We start from the raw sequence: 22,013 nt of genomic DNA on the forward strand, positions 1-22,013 counted from the left end.
TAAATGTTTTGACCAGTTTGTGATATCGAAAACCCTGGTGTAATAATTTTTCAGTAATACATAAATTTCTCTCGCTAAAATCTAATACATTGTTACATACACGAGCGAATCGTACAAGTTGAGATATATAAACACCATAAGATGGTGACAAGGGAACGTCACCATCTAAAAATGGATAATTAACAATAGGAAATGAAAAATCATCTCTTTTATCATAAATTTTTGTATTAAGCTTCCCGTTTATGATATAGATATCAAGATCGAGGAAAGGGCAGTGGTCATTGTTATCATTAGCTTTATTTAAAGTAAGTTCTACAGGATAAATTTCTTTAGTATACATACTGAAGTCGTCATTATTTAGAGCCAATATATATTGGTTTACCCCGCCGCATTTAAGTTGCGCCTGTCCCATGTCAGGAGACTCTTGCCTTTGTTAATCTTGTATGATTTTTAATTTAAGTTCATTTATATCTTTCGGAGTTTAGTATGACGTTCATTATTACTGAACAAGAACACATTTTTGTTTAGGGGCCAACTGTAGCACACCTCTGAGTGCGGGATTTTCTCGCTGTATCGAAGACCCATTAGTGGCCTTCGGCTGTTTTCTGCTCATTGGTCGGGTTGTTGTCTCTTTGACACATTCCTTATTTCAATTTTCAATTTTATATATAGATAAAAATGAGATTACGTTATCTTGAAATGAAATCATTTGTATTTGACAGCAATGTTAGTGTGCCCATGACTAAGCGGACTAGCCAGGGTTATGGAAATGTGTGCCCCTAATGTTAAAGGTGTACTTCAGAATGTTTAGTCTGTTGAATGGGGCATTTTTTATTATTTGGTTTGTTAGGGACCATTCATGGATATGTAGTTCAAAAACCAAAGGTTAGCCTTAATGCAGATTTGCACCTGTTTGAAGTTCTTTCTATAGACTGAGAAAAAACTGTTTTCAAATTTAATAGAAAAATATATCACATAATTTAATAAAATATTTTTACATTTATTACCAATAAAAAACACGCCCGTATACGGATACAGGGAGGGGACTGAAGGGCCCGGGCGCCCCTTATGTGGGAACAATTGGGTTGATTATATAGGGAATCACTGAAGCATGACTGGAGTGCCCACTTTTAGGTCAGTCATTGCCCCCCTCATAAACACAACAACAGGATTATGCACCGTAGTGATACTTTAATATATTTTTTGAATCTGTCATCTGTTTTTTGCGGAAACATCTACATTTCTATTGGAAGCCTGAAATGAAAATAGGGTGGACATTTAATTACGAAGTTAAAATTCCTGACAACAATAGTTATTCTTATGTCAAACATATATTAATGATAATGATGATAATTAACATGCATTGATAATTGTCCATACGACATTACCATTTCAATTTACCACAACTATGGATCTCAACAACGACGACGGTTGTAGAATAGCACATGTCTTGCTTCGTGTGCGACTTTCATCAATGCTCGAGAAAAAAAGAAATAAAGTAATAAGTGGGGTTATTGGTCATTTTGAAGTACTTCTTGTCATATATTTTTTTATTCTATTTTGGATGTATTTACCAACGAGATTTGATGTAAAAAGAAGGAACACTGAATATGTGTCTAGCAAAAAAATACAAACTACATGTATAACTTTCAATACTATTATATGTTAGCTTTAACCATCTATATAAAACTTACAGAAATTACTTTCACAGACATATGGATATTTGCTCTGACACTGGGAGTCGTACCAGTAACCATTGCTGTAGTTCATCATCATACAGTTATATGAGTGGGAGTATGCATTACTGGTTGGATAAGGTAGTCCTGTATAAAAGTTCTTGTAACTTAACTGAGTTTGATCATATATCCATCTCCAGTCACCATTGACCACATCTGTAGACCCCAGCCAGTGATAATTTTCTTAAATAGGATGAAAGGAAACATAATTATCCTTATCAACAATATTCGTAGACTTTTATGGCTCTCCAATGTTTTTGGTATTTAGCGTACACGAAACAAAAGTATCTCGCACAGTGTAAACGATATTGTATGCCCCTTAAAAATAGATGGAAAAGCAGATGATAAATTAAAATATTATGAATACACATATATTCCCAATACCTTTATGTCAAATTTTGAAAAGAAATAATTTGAATGATTGAAAAACTAAAAAAAATGTTCGCGCTTTGCCCGAGAAAACAAATTTTGACTCAGAAAAAAAAACATAACCCCCGTTGAAGTTTAATGGTTGCTTCCTTATTAGAACTAGAATATGCAGTTAATGTTTAGAAATGAAAATATTCCATTGCAATACAATTCTATAATTTTTCAACTGTTCAGACGGATTATACTTAAAAGTTTAGGGTAAACATAAAAGGAGATAAGGGATCATAGCCGCCGATGAGACAGAAACAAAACTAGGCAAACCAACACTAGGCATATAGAGATACAGAAACGGTCTCAAACAATCTATACACGTGTTGATTGATGTCTGTTCTGTTTTAAATCGACTCTACTCATTGATTTCTGTTCTAAATGTATTTTTCTTTATTACTCTATTGGTTCAAGTTATAAGAAATGCCTATATTTATATTTATTAATACACTTGTTCTACAAAATAAATAAAGACCCTTCTATAAACTAGATATGCCCGACTTACTGTTGCTGCTCTTCTTTACTTGCTGGTATATCCAATTGTTTTCTGATGAATCATCAATTTTCGCTAAATACCCACCAATCTCTCGGCATTTTCTCTACAAAATTAATATGGTTTTACAAATGTGAATTATAAGTTCTGTTATTTTGTACAAAAACAATTCACACATCATTTACACGCGAACGAATACAAGCACAACATTAATCCGTAATTAAAAATGGATATAACATATAATACCCAATTTTTCAATGAAATACTTTTTCAAGTTTTTCTTAAGAAATAATATTGACAGTATAGACGTAAGCTTACCTCTGCATCAGTCCATATAACATTATCATCTCCAATATAATAACAGTGGCTGTTGTACTTTGTCCATTGTCTCCCTGAATGACATTTCAAATTCATATTGATTAGCAGTTTATATGAAAATTATATAAAGAAGTACAGAAAACTGACAAGCATTTTAATGTCAAATGCTTTTTTTGGTTAAATATCACAAAGTTTTGTTTAATGCTATGTATGCTAACAGACACACTGACACAAATTAATTGAAAATTTGTTATTCATTAATTTTGTTGAATTACCTTCTTATTAAAACATTTCTTTTTTAATTTGAACTGTTATTTCAATGTTGTTTTATTTATTTTGAAGATTGTCTAATTTGTCACAGACCAAATTTTGATTTATATAGAAATAAAGTATTTGATTATAAATTATTCATTTCTCCTTTGTAGAGAGTTTCAAAGCAGAACAAATAACCCTCACTTTTGAAATCCTCTTCCATCGATGTTAAATCTGTGTCTAAAGCCTGTACTTTAGAGTTGATAGCACTTGCTTGGCTTTTTAGGAAATCTTCAAGATTTGTTAATGCTTTTCTGGCTTTGATAAAATCTTCTTTGGATTTGATTGTTAGACACGGTAACGAAAAAACAGTCTCACATACCACACACATCATAAGGAATGTAAACATTAAGACAGAAGTCATTCTGTAAAAAAGTAAAGAATGGTGCATTCTGTATGAAGAATGAACTAAGAAGCAATCAAAACATAAACACAGAGAAACAGTAATAACATCCTTAAAAAGTCAAACTCATAAATAATAAAACAATGCTCTTTTTTTTTGCTTATTTTCACAAAAAAAGTGTGCTTCTTACTTGCTAAATAAGTAAATGCAACAAGACAAGAAGGGTAAAACAATGTTATCAAATTTAAGTCAACAGCATAAAGATAGCATTATAATAATGAACATTTATGTGTATGCCCCGCCGTAGGGGTCATTTAGTGTTACTCTTGACCGTCCGTACGTACAACTTACATTCATTGCAAAGCTTGTGCAGGGGAATTCGTGTTTTCAATTACACATTCTTTTTTTTTGTATACAAAATTTTAGAGAAATGATACTCCTGGTCTTTATACTGTACCAGTAATCAATATCACCAACAAAATTCAGTCGGTCTGTTTATTTTTAAAAAATCTTGAAAATTTCTGATACAAAAATTATCATTGCTAGTTAAATCAAAATACATTTCTTTATGATTGAGTAAAGTTAATTGAACAAATTACATTACCAGGTTAAGAGTAAATACAGAGATACTGCACAGTAAAACAGACCATAACAACCATAAACACTCAACTCCTCAGAAAAAAGGTAAATCAAAGGAAAACAGCGTGAGGATTTTTTGTCTTGATACAAGAAATAAATGTGTGTGTATGGGGGGAGGGGGTGGGTTAAAATAATTGTATGTTCTCTATGTAAATTGAACTATGCGTTACATCAAAAGGGAACATGTCGTAAAGAATAAGCACAAAGTTGGTTCCCATGAGAATGTAGATTGTTTGTTGAAAAACACGTCCTCCAAGCATAACAAATTTTGTCAATTAAGAAATCAAGCATCTTTATCATGTCGGTTTCCGATTTATTTTTGTTACCAAACTTAGCATCGGAAATAAACCACTTTTTATTTTTAAACTGAAAGTTATCCAAGTAATGATATCTTAGTAAACTATAAAATCATCAACTCATGTCATTAAAAAAAATATATATAAATGTTTTAATTTTAATTTTATCTATATAGAAAGAAAAACAACTGAACGAAAACAAATAAAAAGCTGTCATACAATTTAAAAACAAACCTGCAAATATTTCGGCGCCACTTTCTGTTTAGTTAATAAAAACTTTCTGAATATGTTATCAAATATATTCGAATGTATTTATATACAAATGAGACAGTTTTTTAAAGGTTTTTCCCGTTCCTAGGGAAATTCACAATCATGAATTGTCGACAAACGATTCGATGTTTCATACCGTAATCAAGTATTTCAACTTTTCCTACCGCAATGAGATCTTTCCACTTCAAAATAGCGATGTCACAGTCTACGCCAATTTCCATTCCTTCCAGAATCCAGCCTTTTAGGAGCCATCCCACATCTTAATTTTACAAAGGTGGACTTTCACCAAAAAGGCATCAACAGTTTGCAGTAGTTTTCAACAACGTACGTAATCCTGCTTAACAATATTATATGTTCTCAACTTGTTACGCCCATTTGCCCGTGTTGAAAAGGATGAATAAACGATGCTTTTCCATTTATCAATATATTTATCAAACATTCTTTACAAGAATGTTTCAACAAATATATTTTTGATTAATATTAGTGTTTGTATTACAAAGTCAACCAGTTCAAGTTCCGTGAACTGTTTTTTTAACCATGATATTCCATTTTTTTAAAACAATTTTATGTTTCTGACTGACCTAATCTGTCCATATAAATATTTTGTGCTAATATGATCGGCTCCGTATTTACTATTCTATGCCAGTGTCTTGCAATTTCTTTTCATTGTGTATTGTAAATTGGAACCCAACCCATGTATCCCATGACAGCTAGGTTTGGTGTGTATTTACCATCACCAAGGAGGAATCTACAAGCTCTCATCTGAATGGCATTTATAAATGAAAAATTCTTGCACCCCCAAATCGTGTCACCATATTCATCAATAGGACTCACAAGTGAATCAAATAGTTGTTTATAGACGTCATATGAAATGCCTTCATTATCTTTACATCTAAAGGTCTGTTTGCTGACCTAGTAAACATAAGTTCCATTCAATTTCTGAATTATTGATCTTTTTGTATAACTATCCTGAAGCGACGGAGTCGAATTTATATATATAAAAAAAAATGATTTCATTATATGTATATCTCAATTATGAATCATTTATGTATTTTTCGATTATGTTTTGGCAAGCTTTCTTTTAAAAGGCATACATTATAGATATCATTATACCAGTCGGTTTAAATCAGCGATACATATGTTGCTGCTTCTCCACTAAACATAAGATTGAGACTGCATGGTTGACTTGGAGCCAAACTAATGTGTCCGAGTAGTGCGATATGTCGTTTTGCGGACTGTTTCCTCACACATTACAAATCCGGCTCTGTATGTTTGTCTCGTACAACTTTGATTTATTTTCATATCGATCTTCCTGAATATACATTTACATGTGTTAACATGAACAGTAACAATTTTACTGCACCAGATACGCATTTCGACAATAAATGTATTTTCAGTGATGCTCGTTGCCAAAATATTTGAAAATCCAAAACTTTATTTGAAGAGCTGTTAAAACCAAAAAGGACAAACAATATAACCAGAGAAGATTGGCAAATTAGACTATGGTAGTTAAAAGTCACCATTGCCATCATTTTCACGACGAGACTACTATGTTAAATCGATTTGAAAAGTAGCTCTTCATATTTCGTGTCTGGGCCTTTTAAAGATTAAGATATATGTCGGTATTAATAGTTTTTTCATCGCTGAAAGCCGTACTGGGAACTATATTTTTTTGTCATTTGAACTCTGGTCGATAGGAATAGCTGTCTTGACAATGATACCACTTCTTTTCTTCCTCATCCTCCACCTCATATTCCTTCTTCCTCTTCCACCTCATCATCATCATCATTTTAATGATGGATAATTCGAATATCGTTAAGTGTTGATCACGGTTACAGTGACACGTAATCACTCCAGGAAGGTATATCAACACGCATCACCGATGGTAAGTCATTTTCATTAACTTTCTGAGATAGGTTATAAATCTGAAACTATACATCTATCCTTACTTGAAAACTCTACATTCTGAATATTACCAGACTAACACATTTGCTTGTGTAGCAGTGTTATTCTAGCTTTTAATATTGATTTACTAAAATTACTTTAAATTGCGTTTTACGGTTATAAAAAAAAAGAGTGCCGCAAAAGGTAAACTTTCATATGATCTACTGAAAACTTAGTTACGTTTACCAAACACCATTTTCAAAAAAAGTTGGTAAAACGATGTGGGTGTAGTAGTATATATTTTCTTTTCTGTTCCCAAAAATCATTCGTTTGTTTGATCCAATACTTTATCATGTTTGTCAATGTAGATGTCTTGTCTCTTTGCTGTGCCGTATATAAATTGTCCTCCTGGTGTTGATTTTTGTTTCCTCACGTACCAAAATCTTTAGGGTATTTTCAACTTGTCATTCATGAAAATGTTGAATCAAATTCCCTTTCACACGATAGTAAGCTACTAGGAAGAAGATGCTGCATATATATTAGTTAATGGATCTTTTCCTGTAATCTAAAGAACTTCCGTTCTACTTATAGATAACGATTATAATATAAGTGACACGAGGTACTCTATACGTAACTTATATTTTCTCAATGAAAACATTTGTACAGAAAATTTAAACTTTGACAAATTCATCATTTGATGAAAAAAAAAAAGTATATGGGATATCCATCCGTCCACGACACAATTAAAGTCCATTCATAGAAGAAAAAACCGACAACACAAAAGCAAAGGAACAGCGCTTCCATTGCTGATTTTCATCTCAAAATCACAGTGTGGGCTTCATACATAGGAACCCTCCCCCCCAAAAAAAAATATAAAATAAATAAAAATAAATATGGAGACCAAGCTCACTGCAAGTCTTCTTTTTTTTGGGTCTAATTTCAAATCAAAGTTATACAACAAATAAACAGACCAATAACACAGGATGTTTAAATACAGCAAAACCTAAAATTGAAGTGATTAATTTGGTTATAGAAAACACAATAAAGCTTACTGCTGGGTTGAACATATCCCCGGGGACGAAACGACCACCAGCAATGGCATATAATCTTTGATTTTACAAACACGTCAAAAAGACCTGGTTTATCATTTGGTACATCAGACGCACGGTTCGTTTATATTTATATAAGTAGTCATCATTGGCACTCGAAAGAATACAGTTTGAAGACCAACAAAACATCATTATTTAATATTGTTGAAGATAATGATACAAGGAATATTACCAATGTACGTGTCCCTAAAGATAAGTTCTTTTTCTTAAATATTTTGTGTACAAACTCTCATACCGTATTTATAGTTAAATTTTCAGTATATAATTTCGGAAAATGTACAAAAAGTCTATAAAGGTAAATTAAGTCTTTTTTTTTTCGGCCTTTTTGTAATTTGTCGAAAAACTTCTAGAATTCTGCAAATATCTGACATGCACATATATAGCGATATAAAAAAAAGTTCATTGAACTTTAATAAATATATATTTATTACACGAATATGTACTTTAAAGCTTTTAAAGAACATGTTTTTTTTTCTTAAAAACAAAATAACATGCTAATGATTATTTGTAAGAAGGTAGCCAACATATGTTATTGATATACTAGTACATTTGTTTTTAGAAATTTAATTAAAATGGAGTCCAAGAAAAAGACTAATACTAAAAACCCTTGGATGATATTACCAGCTTGGGAAACCTACTTCTACATAAGTGTACATATATCTGTTGTGACATACATTACATACTGTGTGTATATGGCATCAAACAGTAAGTAAAGACTAGTTCGAAATATTGCTCGTGTGGTATGTTGTTTTTTGTCCTTTTGTCATTTTTCGGTCTGTTTCGATTGTTATGTTGGTCTCTCTTTCAGCTTTGATTGTCTCTTTCTCTATCGGCCAGTGTACTCTCGAGGGAATGTAGCGATGTATTATATATAGTGAGTCGGAATATAACGACTGGATTAGTCCGGTTACTTTCTCATCTTCTGTTTGATGCAGTATGGATGCCGTCCGCGTCTATGTGGTTTTTTTAGTAATTGTGAAGTTTCAATGTAATAAGATCAAAGACTATATATCAGTATTATATTCTAACACTATTGGCTATTTCATGGAGGTTGATTTTTAATGGTGTAGGAAGTCGGAAAGAGCAACCAGCCTTCGGCAAAACTGACAATTTCAGTCAGTTAAGATTTGCGTCTAGCGCACCTGCCACATGCGGGATTTGAACTCGTAACCTCAGTGTTGACAGGATAGTGGTACAATAGTTAGACTTCTTAGACAACTCGGACAAGGAGGCCCTTCTAAAAACTGTATATGAACTTAACAAATGTTAACAGTTGCCCCTTAATGTGATTGATTCATTATATTTAATTTTAGTTTGCTTGTACTATTTGTTCATTATTTTAATAAATCGTTTAAGCTGTATATGTAATTCGATACAATCATTTTCATGTAAATATTGTATCTAACTAAAAAAAATGTGTAACATGCATTTAAATTTTTTAAGATTTTCATTCTTCAAGTCAATACTGTTGCAAATTGCATGTATTTAAATCATTAAGATCCAAACGACAGGTTACTAAGGAAACAAATCAAAAGTAAGGAGAAAGCTTTTGGAACAAACAAAAAAAAAAAACGTCTACAAAAAAACCAAAACCCATTTCAATGAAAGCTTTAGGCTACACGTTATAACATAACTTTAAATCCGGGTGTGATATAAGATGCTCCAAAAGGGTGGTCATACAAAACAATTGAATTATGGGGGTTGAATAGCAACGATACGTCTATTAAACGATAAAAAATCAAAAGGAGGCAGAATCCGAAAGTTTGACGATAGACAGGCGTCCATACCGAGTATAAACAACGTACATGTGTATAAATAGTTGAATAAAAACAACCAAATATCAGCCATCAACTCAAACGATTCGTTCACTTACTTGATTATGAATGTTATTTGAAAACAAATGTTTGACTTACATTTTATCCCATTTTAAGAGTATGGTGCCTTTTTCGGTGGGATTGACTTTCAATCTGGATGGGCTTTCATTAAGAGAGGCAAGGTATGTTTGCTCTTTATTATCATTTTTGCTTCATTTTTTTATATCTACAAATGTATTTCGATGGACACAGAACATTGATAAATTTTATCTTTTACTCTCTTGTAACTTTTCTTCTGGCAATATGTTTCCGCCCTTGATACCGATCGTTGTAGGTCTATATATAAGATTTATTGTTTTTTTGTTTCCTTCTTGAATGTGCATGGGAAATATGCCACAGGACATTTAGCAAGAAAAGCCAGAACAATCAGGCACTCAATCAATCAAGTACCATGAAGTCAGTGTTAGTATTTTTTTTTTAAATACCTGTGAAAATAAGAAACTATAAATCAGACAATCAAACAACATCCGTCAAAGAAGAACCAACAATACTATGACTACAGAAAAAGAACACACAAAAGTCTTAAAAATATTACACGAAAAACTAAAAATTGAGCAAAACAATCATCCAAACCGGATAACGAGAAGCTTGGATACCAAGATAAAGCAGTTCCTGTTCCAATGGCGACTGTCGTGTTGCTAGCATGATATGTAAAAAGTAAATACTAAGCTGTACCAAGTAACAAGAAATTACCACTGAAAAGAGCAAACATTTTGACATCGACAATCGATGCATAGCCATTTGTGATACAGTTACTCAGTAAAAGTCAACAAAGGCATGATTGCGAGCGTAATTATTTTCGACGAAATTACTTCCAATTTCGTAAGTCATTTACCAATATATATTCTCACAAGAAATAAGACTTTAAAAAAAACTATATGTTTTACATTAGACAATATATGACATAAACCAATTACCACTTCTATCATGTCTATTTATATTATCTTAACCTACACACTCAAATCAATGGGCTGTAAGTCAGATCTGTTTACCAAAAACTTTTTAAGGCTTAAAACCAAAATTCAGGTGCAGAATGAAGGCAAATGTTAAGATTTCTAAATAAAAACATTTTAACTTAACAATTATAGCTTAACATTACGGAACAATCGATAAAAAATGAACGACCTTATCAGATGCATGAAAATTGGTTGGTACGAGAATGGTCTATGCTGTAGTTATGACTGTACATATATCAAATAGTTTCATATGAATACCTATATTTCAGGATAATTCTGATTTTGAGTGGCATTTTTTCTACAACCTATTTTGGAGTATCTATCCATCATTCTTTGCTTACATAGCCCTGGACTGGGTAGCATCACGTCATATGTCGTTTGTAAGTACGTATATACTTATTTGGCTTTATAACTATTTTGAGCTGAGCGTCACTAATGAAGACTAAACGCGCGTCTGGCGTGTTAAATTATAAGCCTCGTACCTTTGATAACTAATTAGAATATATTATTCCTGTGCTTAAAGCTATTATCATAATGCTAACAAGTTTAAGGTTTGGTTGGCTGTATAAATGTAATTAAGATTGACATTTGCAACCACTAGATAGGCGGGGATTCAACTTGTATACATTGCTTAACTTCCAAAAACATTTATAAGTATAATGTATACAAGCTGAAGCCCCTATGTATTGACCGCAGATGTCAATCTTAATAACAATTCTTGAGCAAATATCTATACAAAAAAGCAGGCAAATCAACCAAACTTTTAATTTACTGGCATAAGGATAACAACTTTAATATTGTAATAATCGCCCGCTATGAATATAAACAGTTGGAAATGTTCATTTTACATTCACAGCAGTAGTTTCATAATCAGAATGCAATATATAAGACTAGGGGCTTTCGTAAAATAAAGCATATAAGACTAGGGGCTTTCGTAAAATAAAGCATATAAGACTAGGGGCTTTCGTAAAATAAAGCAAAACTAATTTGAACGGTAGTTTTTTTATTATCAGTTAATCAAAATGTTCTTTGACATTCACAATTATATGCGTTTTATGAGAACATCTGTTTGATGCACCTGTCCCAAGTCAGGAAACTGTTGTTTAGTGGTGTCTCTTGGTGTGGTTCATATGTGTTTATCTTTTTGTTTAATATAGATTAGAATGTTTGTTTTCATGTTTGAGTTGTTTAATTGGTAACTTTTTATACATTGTGACTAAGGTGGAGAGTTGTCTCATTTGCACTCACACCACATCTTCTTATCTATATTTACAGTTAAACTCAACCAAAGTAACAAGATAGTCTACGGAATCGGATGCTACTTGTGAAATTTATTTGCTGCTGTTGAGCAGGATATGCGTAACCTTAATACGGTGCACCAGACATCATCACCAGTTTTAGGACGGATCGTGTTGCTCACCTGTTAGTTTTCATGTTGTGTTTTGTGTACTGCTGTTTGTCAGTTTGTCTGTTTGCCAGTTTATTTTCGTCTGATGAGTTTGAATTGGTATCTTTCGCCTCTATTTTCTTACTCTCCTTTGTTTTGTGTACCTTTTAAATTTAAGCAATGTATTTAACTCATTGTCCTTTGAAAGAGAACATTTTGCTAAGGTTATTGACAATACTACTATTACTACTCTATTTAACATTGACAGATTTACAGAAGAATGGTGTGTCTTTCGTATTCTGTGATACTACTGATATACCTCCTTGGATTGAAGACAATGTTATTACAAGTTCTACATTGTACTGTAATGTATCTAGTCTGTTTACTCCAGTCTAAGTGTTTGGTGTGGATACTGTCCATCGCTCTCATCTCAACTTTAAATATACCAGCGTGTGTTACATTGATGGTAAGTTAGGGGAGGGGACGAAAAAACAATTGCAATTTCTTTGTTATATACTAGTATTAAACAATAATAAAGAGTGTGAAATAAAACGGCACAGAAAACATGATACACCGACTAACGAAAGTTGTAACAGGTATTAGATTGTTAAATGTTTGGTAAGATGTAAACCATTGAATAAAAAAAATATTAATGACACCAATTTCATATTTATAAGAATAAAAAGACTTGTTTTGTTAGATGTTTTAAGAATGCTGCTGGTTATAAATTCAATAACAAACCAATTTATAAGATTTAGTAGCAGATGCAAATTTATATTGCACATTGCAAAAGTTGTTGCAAGTAACATTCTTTAAACAAATAATACTTTATTTCTTCCATAGTGAGCATGCAAAATTTACCCGTTGACTTTGAAAACAAACTCCAGTCAATAAATTATTGTCATATTTTGTAGAATTCATTGACCCCTGAGGACTCAACAAGGAACTCATACTACGCCTTAATGGCTACGTTATCGCTTACACATCTACGTTATACAAGTTTTTGTCTGGAACGAGTGGAATATGCTGCCTCAATTAAACAATATATATTTTGCAAAGCTCCTCTACAACAAAGCGCTAAAACAAAACAAAGCGAAAGTGCCTGTCCTACAAGAAAACCTGACGAAGAAATAAAACAAAAAGAGGAGATTCACTTTTCTTTGTTGGATGCATTTAGTTATTGCTTTTACTATCCTTTGTTTTTCACTGGACCAATTATTACCTTTGATGATTTTTCAAAACAGGTATGTTTTATTTGTAATATAATATGTCGTTAAGTTTGCATATTTATTAATATGAAAAAGAGTTAATCACAAATGCCACGTTGCAACTCTATTTGAAATAATGAAGATGTGGTAGGACTACCAAACGAGAGACAACCTATCCAGAAAACCCAAAGGACAAAAATCTTAACAACTACAGGTTACTGTAGGGCCTTCAACAATGAACAAACCGTTATGGGAGTTATAAAGAGGCTGAGCCTAAGATAACATAAGGGTGTAACAATAACAATAAGAGCCTATAAAAGATTAATGTAAGCTAATAACATTAAACGACAATTACAATGTTTGCATGGCATTGAACAATTACAATGTATGTAAAACAGTTAACAATTACAATGTATGTATGGATGTAAACAATTACAATATATGTATGGCAGTAAACAATTACAATGTATGTATGACAGTAAATAATTACAATATATATATATGGCAGTAAACAATAACAATGTATGTATGTATGGTAGCAAACAATTATAATGTATGTAGGGCAGTAAACAATTACAATATATGTATGGCAGTAAACAATTATAATGTATGAAGGGCAGTAAACAATTACAATGTATGTAGGGCAGTAAACAATTACAATGTATGTATGTATGGCAGTAAACACTTATATTGTATGTAGGGTAGTAAACAATTACAATGTATGTATGGCAGCAAACAATTTTAAGGTATGAAGGGCAGTAAACAATTGCAATGTATGTATGGCAGTAAACAATAATTACAATATATATACGGCAGTAAACACTTACAATATATGTATGGCAGTAAACAATTACAATATATGTAGGGCAGTAAACAATTACAATATATGTAGGGCAGTAAACAATTACAATGTATGTAGGACAGTAAACAATTACAATGTATATATGTAGGGCAGTAAACAATTACAATATATGAATGGCAGTAAACAATTACAATATATGTATGGCAGTAAACAATTATAATGTATGAAAGGCAGTAAACAATTACAATGTATGTAGGGCAGTAAACAATTACAATGTATGTATGTATGGCAGTAAACACTTATAATGTATGTATGGCATTAAACAATTACAATGTATGTAAAACAGTTAACAATTACAATGTATGTATGGCAGTAAACAATTACAATATATATATGGCAGTAAACAATAACAATGTATGTATGTATGGCAGTAAACAATTATAATGTATGTAGAGCAGTAAACAATTATAATATATGTATGGCAGTAAACAATTATAATGTATGAAAGGCAGTAAACAATTACAATGTATGTAGGGCAGTAAACAATTACAATGTATGTATGTATGGCAGTAAACACTTATAATGTATGTATGGCATTAAACAATTACAATGTATGTAAAACAGTTAACAATTACAATGTATGTATGGATGTAAACAATTACAATATATGTATGGCAGTAAACAATTACAATGTATGTATGGCAGTAAACAATTACAATATATATATGGCAGTAAACAATAACAATGTATGTATGTATGGCAGTAAACAATTATAATGTATGTAGAGCAGTAAACAATTACAATATATGTATGGCAGTAAACAATTATAATGTATGAAAGGCAGTAAACAATTACAATGTATGTAGGGCAGTAAACAATTACAATGTATGTATGGCAGTAAACAATTATAATGTATGAAGGGCAGTAAACAATTGCAATGTATGTATGGCAGTAAACAATTACAATATATATACGGCAGTAAACAATTATAATATATGTAGGGCAGTAAACAATTACAATATATGTAGGGCAGTAAACAATTACAATGTATGTAGGGCAGTAAACAATTACAATGTATGTATGTAGGGCAGTAAACAATTACAATATATGAATGGCAGTAAACAATTACAATATATGTATGGTAGTAAACAATTACAATATATGAATGGCAGTAAACAATTACAACATATGTATGGCAGTAAACAATTACAATATATGTAGGGCAGTAAACAATTACAATATATGTATGGTAGTAAACAATTACAATATATGAATGGCAGTAAACAATTACAATATATGTATGGCAGTAAACAATTACAATATATGAATGGCAGTAAACAATTACAATATATGTATGGTAATAAACAATTACAATATATGAATGACAGTAAACAATTACAATATATGTAGGGCAGTTAACAATTACAATATATGTAGGGCAGTAAACAATAACAATATATGTATGGCAGTAAACAATTACAATATATGAATGGCAGTAAACAATTGCAATATATATATGGCAGTAAACAATTACAATATATGTATGGCAGTAAACAATTACAATATATGTAGGGCAGTAAACATTTACAATATATGTATGGCAGTAAAAAATTACAATATATAAATGGCAGTAAACAATTACAATGTATGTAATGCAGCAAACAACTACAATATATGAATGGCAGTAAACAATACAATGTATGTATGGCAGTAAACAATTACAATGTATGTAGGGCAGTAATCAATTATAATGTATGTAGGACAGTAAGCAATTACAATATATGTATGGCAGTAAAAAATTACAATATATGTATGGTAGTAAACAATTATAATGTATGTAGGACAGTAAACAATTACAATATATATACGGCAGTAAACAATTACAATATATGTATGGCAGTAAATAATTACAATGTATGTAGGGCAGTAAACAATTACAATATATGTATGGCAGTAAACAATTACAATATATGTATGGCAGTAAACAATTACAATATATGTATGGCAGTAAAAAATTACAATTCATGGTATGGCAGTAAACAATTACAATGTATGTATGGCAGTAAACAATTACATTGTATGTAAGGCAGTAAACAATTACAATATATGTATGGTAGTAAACAATTATAATGTATGTAGGACAGTAAACAATTACAATGTATGTAGGGCAATAAACAATGTTAGTAAACAGTCAAGAAGCCACATTCCAGTAGCACCTGCATATGGTGTATATATCTCCCAATTGGTACTATATTCCCGTTCTTTCTATTTCCTAACATGATTTTCTTGATAGAGGGTTGTTGCTCACAAGGAAGCTATTAAATCAAGAGTTTCAAATGGTGTAGTTATAATCATCTCTTCGTAAATTTTACGGACGCCATCACGAGTTGGTTGACCGTTATGAATAACCGTTTCACAAATGATATCTAATATGTTCTTAACGTCGTTACTACAATCCCCTTCCCTTTCATAAATGTGACCTACCGGATTAGACTATTTGCCGGATTTGTTATCTCATAAGCAACACAACGGGTGCCACATGTGGAGCAGGATCTGCTTACCCTTCCAGATCACCTGAGATCACCCCTTGTTTATGGTGGGGTTCGTCTTGTTTATTCTTTAGTTTTCTATGTTGTGTCATGTGTACTATGTTTGTCTGTTTGTCCTTTTCATTTTTAGCCATAGGGTTGTCAGGTTTTTTTTTTCGATTTATGAGTTTGACTGTCCCTCTGGTATCTTTCGTCCCTCTTTTACAATATATGTCACTTACAATGTATGTATGGCAGTAAACAATTACAATATATGTATGGCAGTAAACACTTACAATCACTGGAGCAAAGCCTGGTACAGTTCTTAATTAAAGTCAGGGGTTGAGGACGGTTGGTGTATTTACTTTTGTAGGTATGTTAGTACATGTATCTGTCTAGTATGGTTCGTACATTATGCCTTTACATTCATGATATAGATATAGGAAGATGTTGTATGAGTGCCAATGAGACAACTCTCCATCCAAGTATGATATGTGCCTCTATTCATGTTTTTGCGAAGTGTTCACCCAAACAAAGAGCACTATTTTTTGTGTAAATTAAATGGCAAAATCCACAAAAATAGCAAATATTAACAATTTATTTTATTTTTAGATGAACGAATCCGAAAAGACAACTTTAAAAGCATCGGAACTGAAATCTATAGCATTTCGAGCAACAAGGGTGATATTCTGGACATTTTTCATTGAATTCATTCTTCACTTCTTATATGTCAATGCATTTCAAAATAATGTGTCTACTCTAGAAAACATTGACCAGTGGACTTTATGGGGAATTGGATATTGTCAAGGCCATTTCTTTATGATAAAATACTGGGTGTTATTTGGTCTGCCGTCTGTAGTGGCCAGGATTTGTGGCATTGTTCCACCAGAAGGACCTAATTACGTAGGACATATTTACAAATACTCTGATATGTGGAAGTAAGAAATTAGGTTTTTATATTTTTGGGGGATGAGATTAATTCAACACTTGAATGTAAGCCGTTTGTGTATCAATCGGTATGTTGTTTATATTTTGTACCTACTTTTCAACAAATTGATTGATTAATTAAAAGAAAGTGAAAGAGTATATTAGAAGCTTCATCGTTTGTTTTATGCAAGATTTAAGACAACTATTTTCTACATTCTGTTGATTAGACTTGTAAAAACTGGTTATACAAAATTGTAAAATAATCATCCCTTATTACTTTTTCATTCCATTTTCATAAAAAGCTATGAGTTTACCCTTATTCGTATTGTTCACTCTACATATCTAGATCCGCTAACGGGTGTCAAAAAGAACATGTTGCAATTCATTGAAACAGAGGAATAATAATTTGAATAAAGTAATTCCAGGATATTTTATGAGGTAGTGATGATTGACACACACATTAAGGAATTAAACCTTAGAAAACAGCATAGAAATAAAAGGACATATATATTTGTATATCAAAGTTAAAAAAAAAAGAAACCATCATTTTTATAAAGTGAATAATAATAGCTTAGATAAAATTCGGTTCTCGCAGCATCTTTTATCTATTGATTTTGATTTTACCAGAATTTTTGACTTTATTTTAGGCAATACATTTTGTATTTGTAGGTGCTTTGACAGAGGGATGTACAATTTTATCAAAAGGTTGGTAGGGTAATTCATATATATTTTTTTCTTCATTGAATTATATTTTGGGTATGCGCATTTTAAAACTGGAAAACTAGAAAATGCATTAAACAATAAACGAATGTGACAAAGCAAAATCAATGAGACAGATGCACGGACCAACAAAAACAGACGGACTCAAAGCTATATATATCAAAAACAGCACACACGATCTTAAAGCAATGCATAATACTGTCAACATAAGCTTCAACTGCTTTCAAATATAAGCGTATCAATCTCAGCATTAGAACTCCACATTTTGGTAGTTGGTCATATCCGATAATATTTCAAATAAGGTAAATGAATGTTTAAAATGATAAGAAGCACTGAAGATAAATCTACCATTACTTTGGATACACTGAAATAATCATCGACCGACCTATAACGTCACGTCAATGGTGTCTACCGTTTTGTAGCAACACTGTTAGTTTAGGATGGATAGAACTCTGATTGGTATACAATAAGAAGATGTGGTACGATCATGACGATTGTCATTGAGAAAACTAACCAACAGAGTTAAAATGACGTTGAAAGTAACTATATATCACCGTAAGTGGCCTCCAACTCTGAGAACACCCATATTATGTAATTATCTGTAAAAGGCGACTGAGTACAGTTTTAATATCAAGGGTGTTGGGTTTTGTCTAAAATAAAGTGTCATTATAACAGATATATATTTGTGCTTCTGAGTTCCACTGATATATATAACAGTATACACTTAACTATTATTTAACTCATTATTACAGGTATATATATGTACCTCTTGGAGGCTCTAAAGGAAATACTTTACAGAGACTAGTGTGTTCAGCATCCTGTTTTATATTTGTGTTCATTTGGCACGGCACAGAATACTACATATTTATTTGGACATTACTTAACTTTATTGGTATCTCACTAGAAGTGTTCGGTAACTGGGTAGATAAACAAACTGCTGTGTTTCACTTTGTAAGTTCTCAATTTCGTCCTAATACTTCAACACTACCATTTTTGTTTTTAACAAATTGAGATTGAAATTGAAAATTGAAGGTAGATTTATTTTTTCTTTTCTAACTAGACTATCATTATTAAAGTTTCTTAAAGAAGTTTAAGAGAAGGTTTTTGACACGTTTAAGATATAAGCATCTGGAAATCACCACACGAAATGTACTCGAAAGGTTGTAGACCATTAAATTGAAAAGTTTGTAAACGAGAATATGCTATGACTCTGATATATAAGATGTTATATGTAATTTAAATTACTCCTTGACTTGATTATTTTAAGTACACTAATTACCTCGATACAAACACGCAACAATGCAAATTTTTATCAATTTTTAGAAAACGTCAATGCCCGCTGCCTACAGAAGAATACAGTGCTTTGTTGCAGCACCGATAGCTATTATGTCAATCTTATCTGCTTTCTGTTTTATTGGAGGGAGCAGTATAGGAAACATTTATTATCAGACTATTATTGTAAAAGGTAAGCTTCTAATACTTTTTTACTTACCAAATACGAACGAATATGAAAAATTCACAAAGACGCGCTAAATAACTAGAGAAAGACAGTTTTCTGCAATTCATAAATTTTATAACAACACTACGTGACAGGAATATAGTACAAGCAAACACAATTCTGAACACTCACTACAGAGAAATGCACAAATAAACAATATAATAGTACAAATTAGTAACATGTAAACCGAAGAATAACAACGAACATCATTAGTTAACGACAGCAAAACTTTTTTTACTTTCAAATTTAAAACTTATAAGTTATGAAATGAACATTAGAATGCAGTCAATGAAAATGAGACGAAAGATACCATAGGGACAGTCACTCAAACTTATAGATCGAAAATAAACTGACAACGACATGGCTAAAAAAGAAAAAGACAAAAAGACAAATAATAGTACACAAGACACAACCTAGAAAACTAAAGACTAAGAAACACGAACCCCATCAAAAACTTAGGGTGATCACAGGTGCTCCGGAAGGGTGAGCAGATCCTGTTCCACATGTGGAACCCGTCGTTTGTTTATCTTTAATGCCTTTAAACAAATTCAACTTTGTTTTTGTATTTTCGTTCTTTCTTTTCAATCGTTTTCCTGTACTTGATTAAACGCTATTTATTTTACTTGTGTTGTGTTTTTTTTATGTAAATTATCTTGTTTTTGTCCCTTCTGTGTAAGGCAACCGTAAAACTGACTGTATCGAATACTATTATGACGTATTTGCCATCATAAAACTCTCTTTCTCTTTGATATGATACTGTCTTTGAATTGAATTGAATTTTGAAATCAAATTCAAGGTCTGGGAATAAGTTTCAATTTAAAACCAAAGTATATTATATATTTTAAATACGTTATGGTCCTCAGATCCGACATTCGTTTTCATTGTGAGGATAATGCTAGTAATTCTTACTTTCATATCTTTTTTGGGGGGATATCGTTTATTTTTTGAAGGTTTGAGACAGCGACATCTTTGTTTAAAAAAGCTTGTCTTCATTACAGGTTCGATGAAGTCGTGGTTAACAAACTTGTTTGTCATGTACTGTTGTGTTCATTCAAGTATAGAAATCGACAAATGGTTAGATAGGAAACCGAAAAAAGACTAGGAATAGTTTTATTAACTATAGTATACAAACGCAGAAACTCTGTAAGAACAGGTTCAATCCAAGCGTGTATTACTCGCTAGGTGCTTACATTTAAAGTACATTTCGATAAAATACTGTTCATCAATTTTGTACATCCTCTCTTGCATTTATAAATGATATCCAAATTATTGTCTATTTTGTATGATATTTCATAATTATTTGTTAAAACCATGATATTATTTGAAGTTAGCATAAATGCACGCAATGAGAGAACAAGGATCCAGTGATACGTATATTCTTGACGACAGATAAAACATAGATTTGCAAAGTATGCCATCAAAATCATGCAGTGTGTTCCAACTCTAGAAGACAACGGAGATAGCCTTTTTTTTAACGTACGAACGCTATATTTCGTATCGTCTAGTAGATTACGTGGACTTGGGCACTGGAAACAGTGCAGGTGGTTTTGCGTCGATGTCAAAAAATCATGGGTTTACAGCTGAGACCATGACACTAGATTTTTAAAACCACAAATTTGCCAATCTAGAAAAGTTGAACTAAAATTCAAACAAAGTTTATATATAAACTCATCATAGATACCAGGATTAATTTTATATTTACCCCAGACGCGCGTTTCGTCTACAAAAGACTCATCAGTGACGCTCGAATCAAAAAATGTAAAAAGGCCAAACAAAGTACGAAGTTGAAGAGCATTAAGGATAAAAAATTCCTAAAAGTTTTGCCAAATACAGCTAAGGTAATCTATTCCTATATATTATAACTACCGCAGTGTAGTTATGATATATAACTTATAATGCTTCCTCTGCCTCATTTTTAGACTGATATATAACTCAAATTTGACACTAGCGGGAATCAGAATCTATGACAACGAGACAATATTTATTTTAAAACTATTAATTCCCCCCACCTTACTATTCCAATTCCATCTGTATATGGGATATACATTTAGTCGTTTATTTGGTATTTGAGAGCTTGCAGCTACTAAAATGCCATCAGTGTCCAAGCAGAGATTTGATGATCTAGAGTTGTGTCAAAGAACGTATCGTCCTTTTTTTTAAACAATATCATCAGAAGATACTTAACCTTTTTTTCATAAATATTCCGTATTAACTTAACAAATATTACATGATAATCTTGAAGTCAAGTACTGATATTCTTTATCGTCCTTATTACGTTTTATAGTGTTTTAAATTG

The 22,013-nt window shown here is 31.7% G+C and overlaps 2 protein-coding genes across 3 annotated transcripts; one reads left to right on the top strand and one right to left on the bottom strand.

Annotated features, from left to right (window-relative positions):
* Nucleotides 1–1,146: 1,146 nt before the first annotated feature.
* On the bottom strand, nt 1,147–5,605 carry LOC139490767 (perlucin-like protein). Its single transcript, XM_071277746.1, has 6 exons — nt 4,789–5,605; nt 3,421–3,641; nt 2,965–3,038; nt 2,659–2,752; nt 1,695–1,919; nt 1,147–1,254 (listed from the first exon to the last, which is right to left on the bottom strand). Exons 2-6 carry the CDS (start codon nt 3,638–3,640, stop codon nt 1,244–1,246), a joined length of 624 nt encoding a protein of 207 aa, XP_071133847.1. The 5' UTR covers nt 3,641; nt 4,789–5,605; the 3' UTR covers nt 1,147–1,243.
* Nucleotides 5,606–6,587: 982 nt separating this feature from the next.
* Nucleotides 6,588–20,986, top strand: LOC139490765 (protein-cysteine N-palmitoyltransferase HHAT-like). Of its 2 annotated transcripts, none has more exons than XM_071277744.1 (11): nt 6,588–6,709; nt 8,377–8,522; nt 9,749–9,813; nt 10,917–11,027; nt 12,303–12,500; nt 12,949–13,278; nt 17,185–17,510; nt 18,169–18,204; nt 18,972–19,170; nt 19,543–19,684; nt 20,716–20,986. In XM_071277744.1, exons 2-11 carry the CDS (start codon nt 8,390–8,392, stop codon nt 20,817–20,819), a joined length of 1,644 nt encoding a protein of 547 aa, XP_071133845.1. In that variant the 5' UTR covers nt 6,588–6,709; nt 8,377–8,389; the 3' UTR covers nt 20,820–20,986. The 2 variants fall into 2 exon arrangements, with proteins under 2 accessions (XP_071133845.1, XP_071133846.1); XM_071277745.1 differs by having other exon boundaries at nt 6,653–6,709; nt 10,917–11,031.
* The last annotated feature ends 1,027 nt before the right edge of the window (nt 20,987–22,013 follow it).

This window comes from Mytilus edulis, chromosome 10 (assembly GCF_963676685.1).
Source record: "Mytilus edulis chromosome 10, xbMytEdul2.2, whole genome shotgun sequence".
Classification (NCBI taxonomy): Eukaryota; Metazoa; Mollusca; class Bivalvia; order Mytilida; family Mytilidae; genus Mytilus; species Mytilus edulis.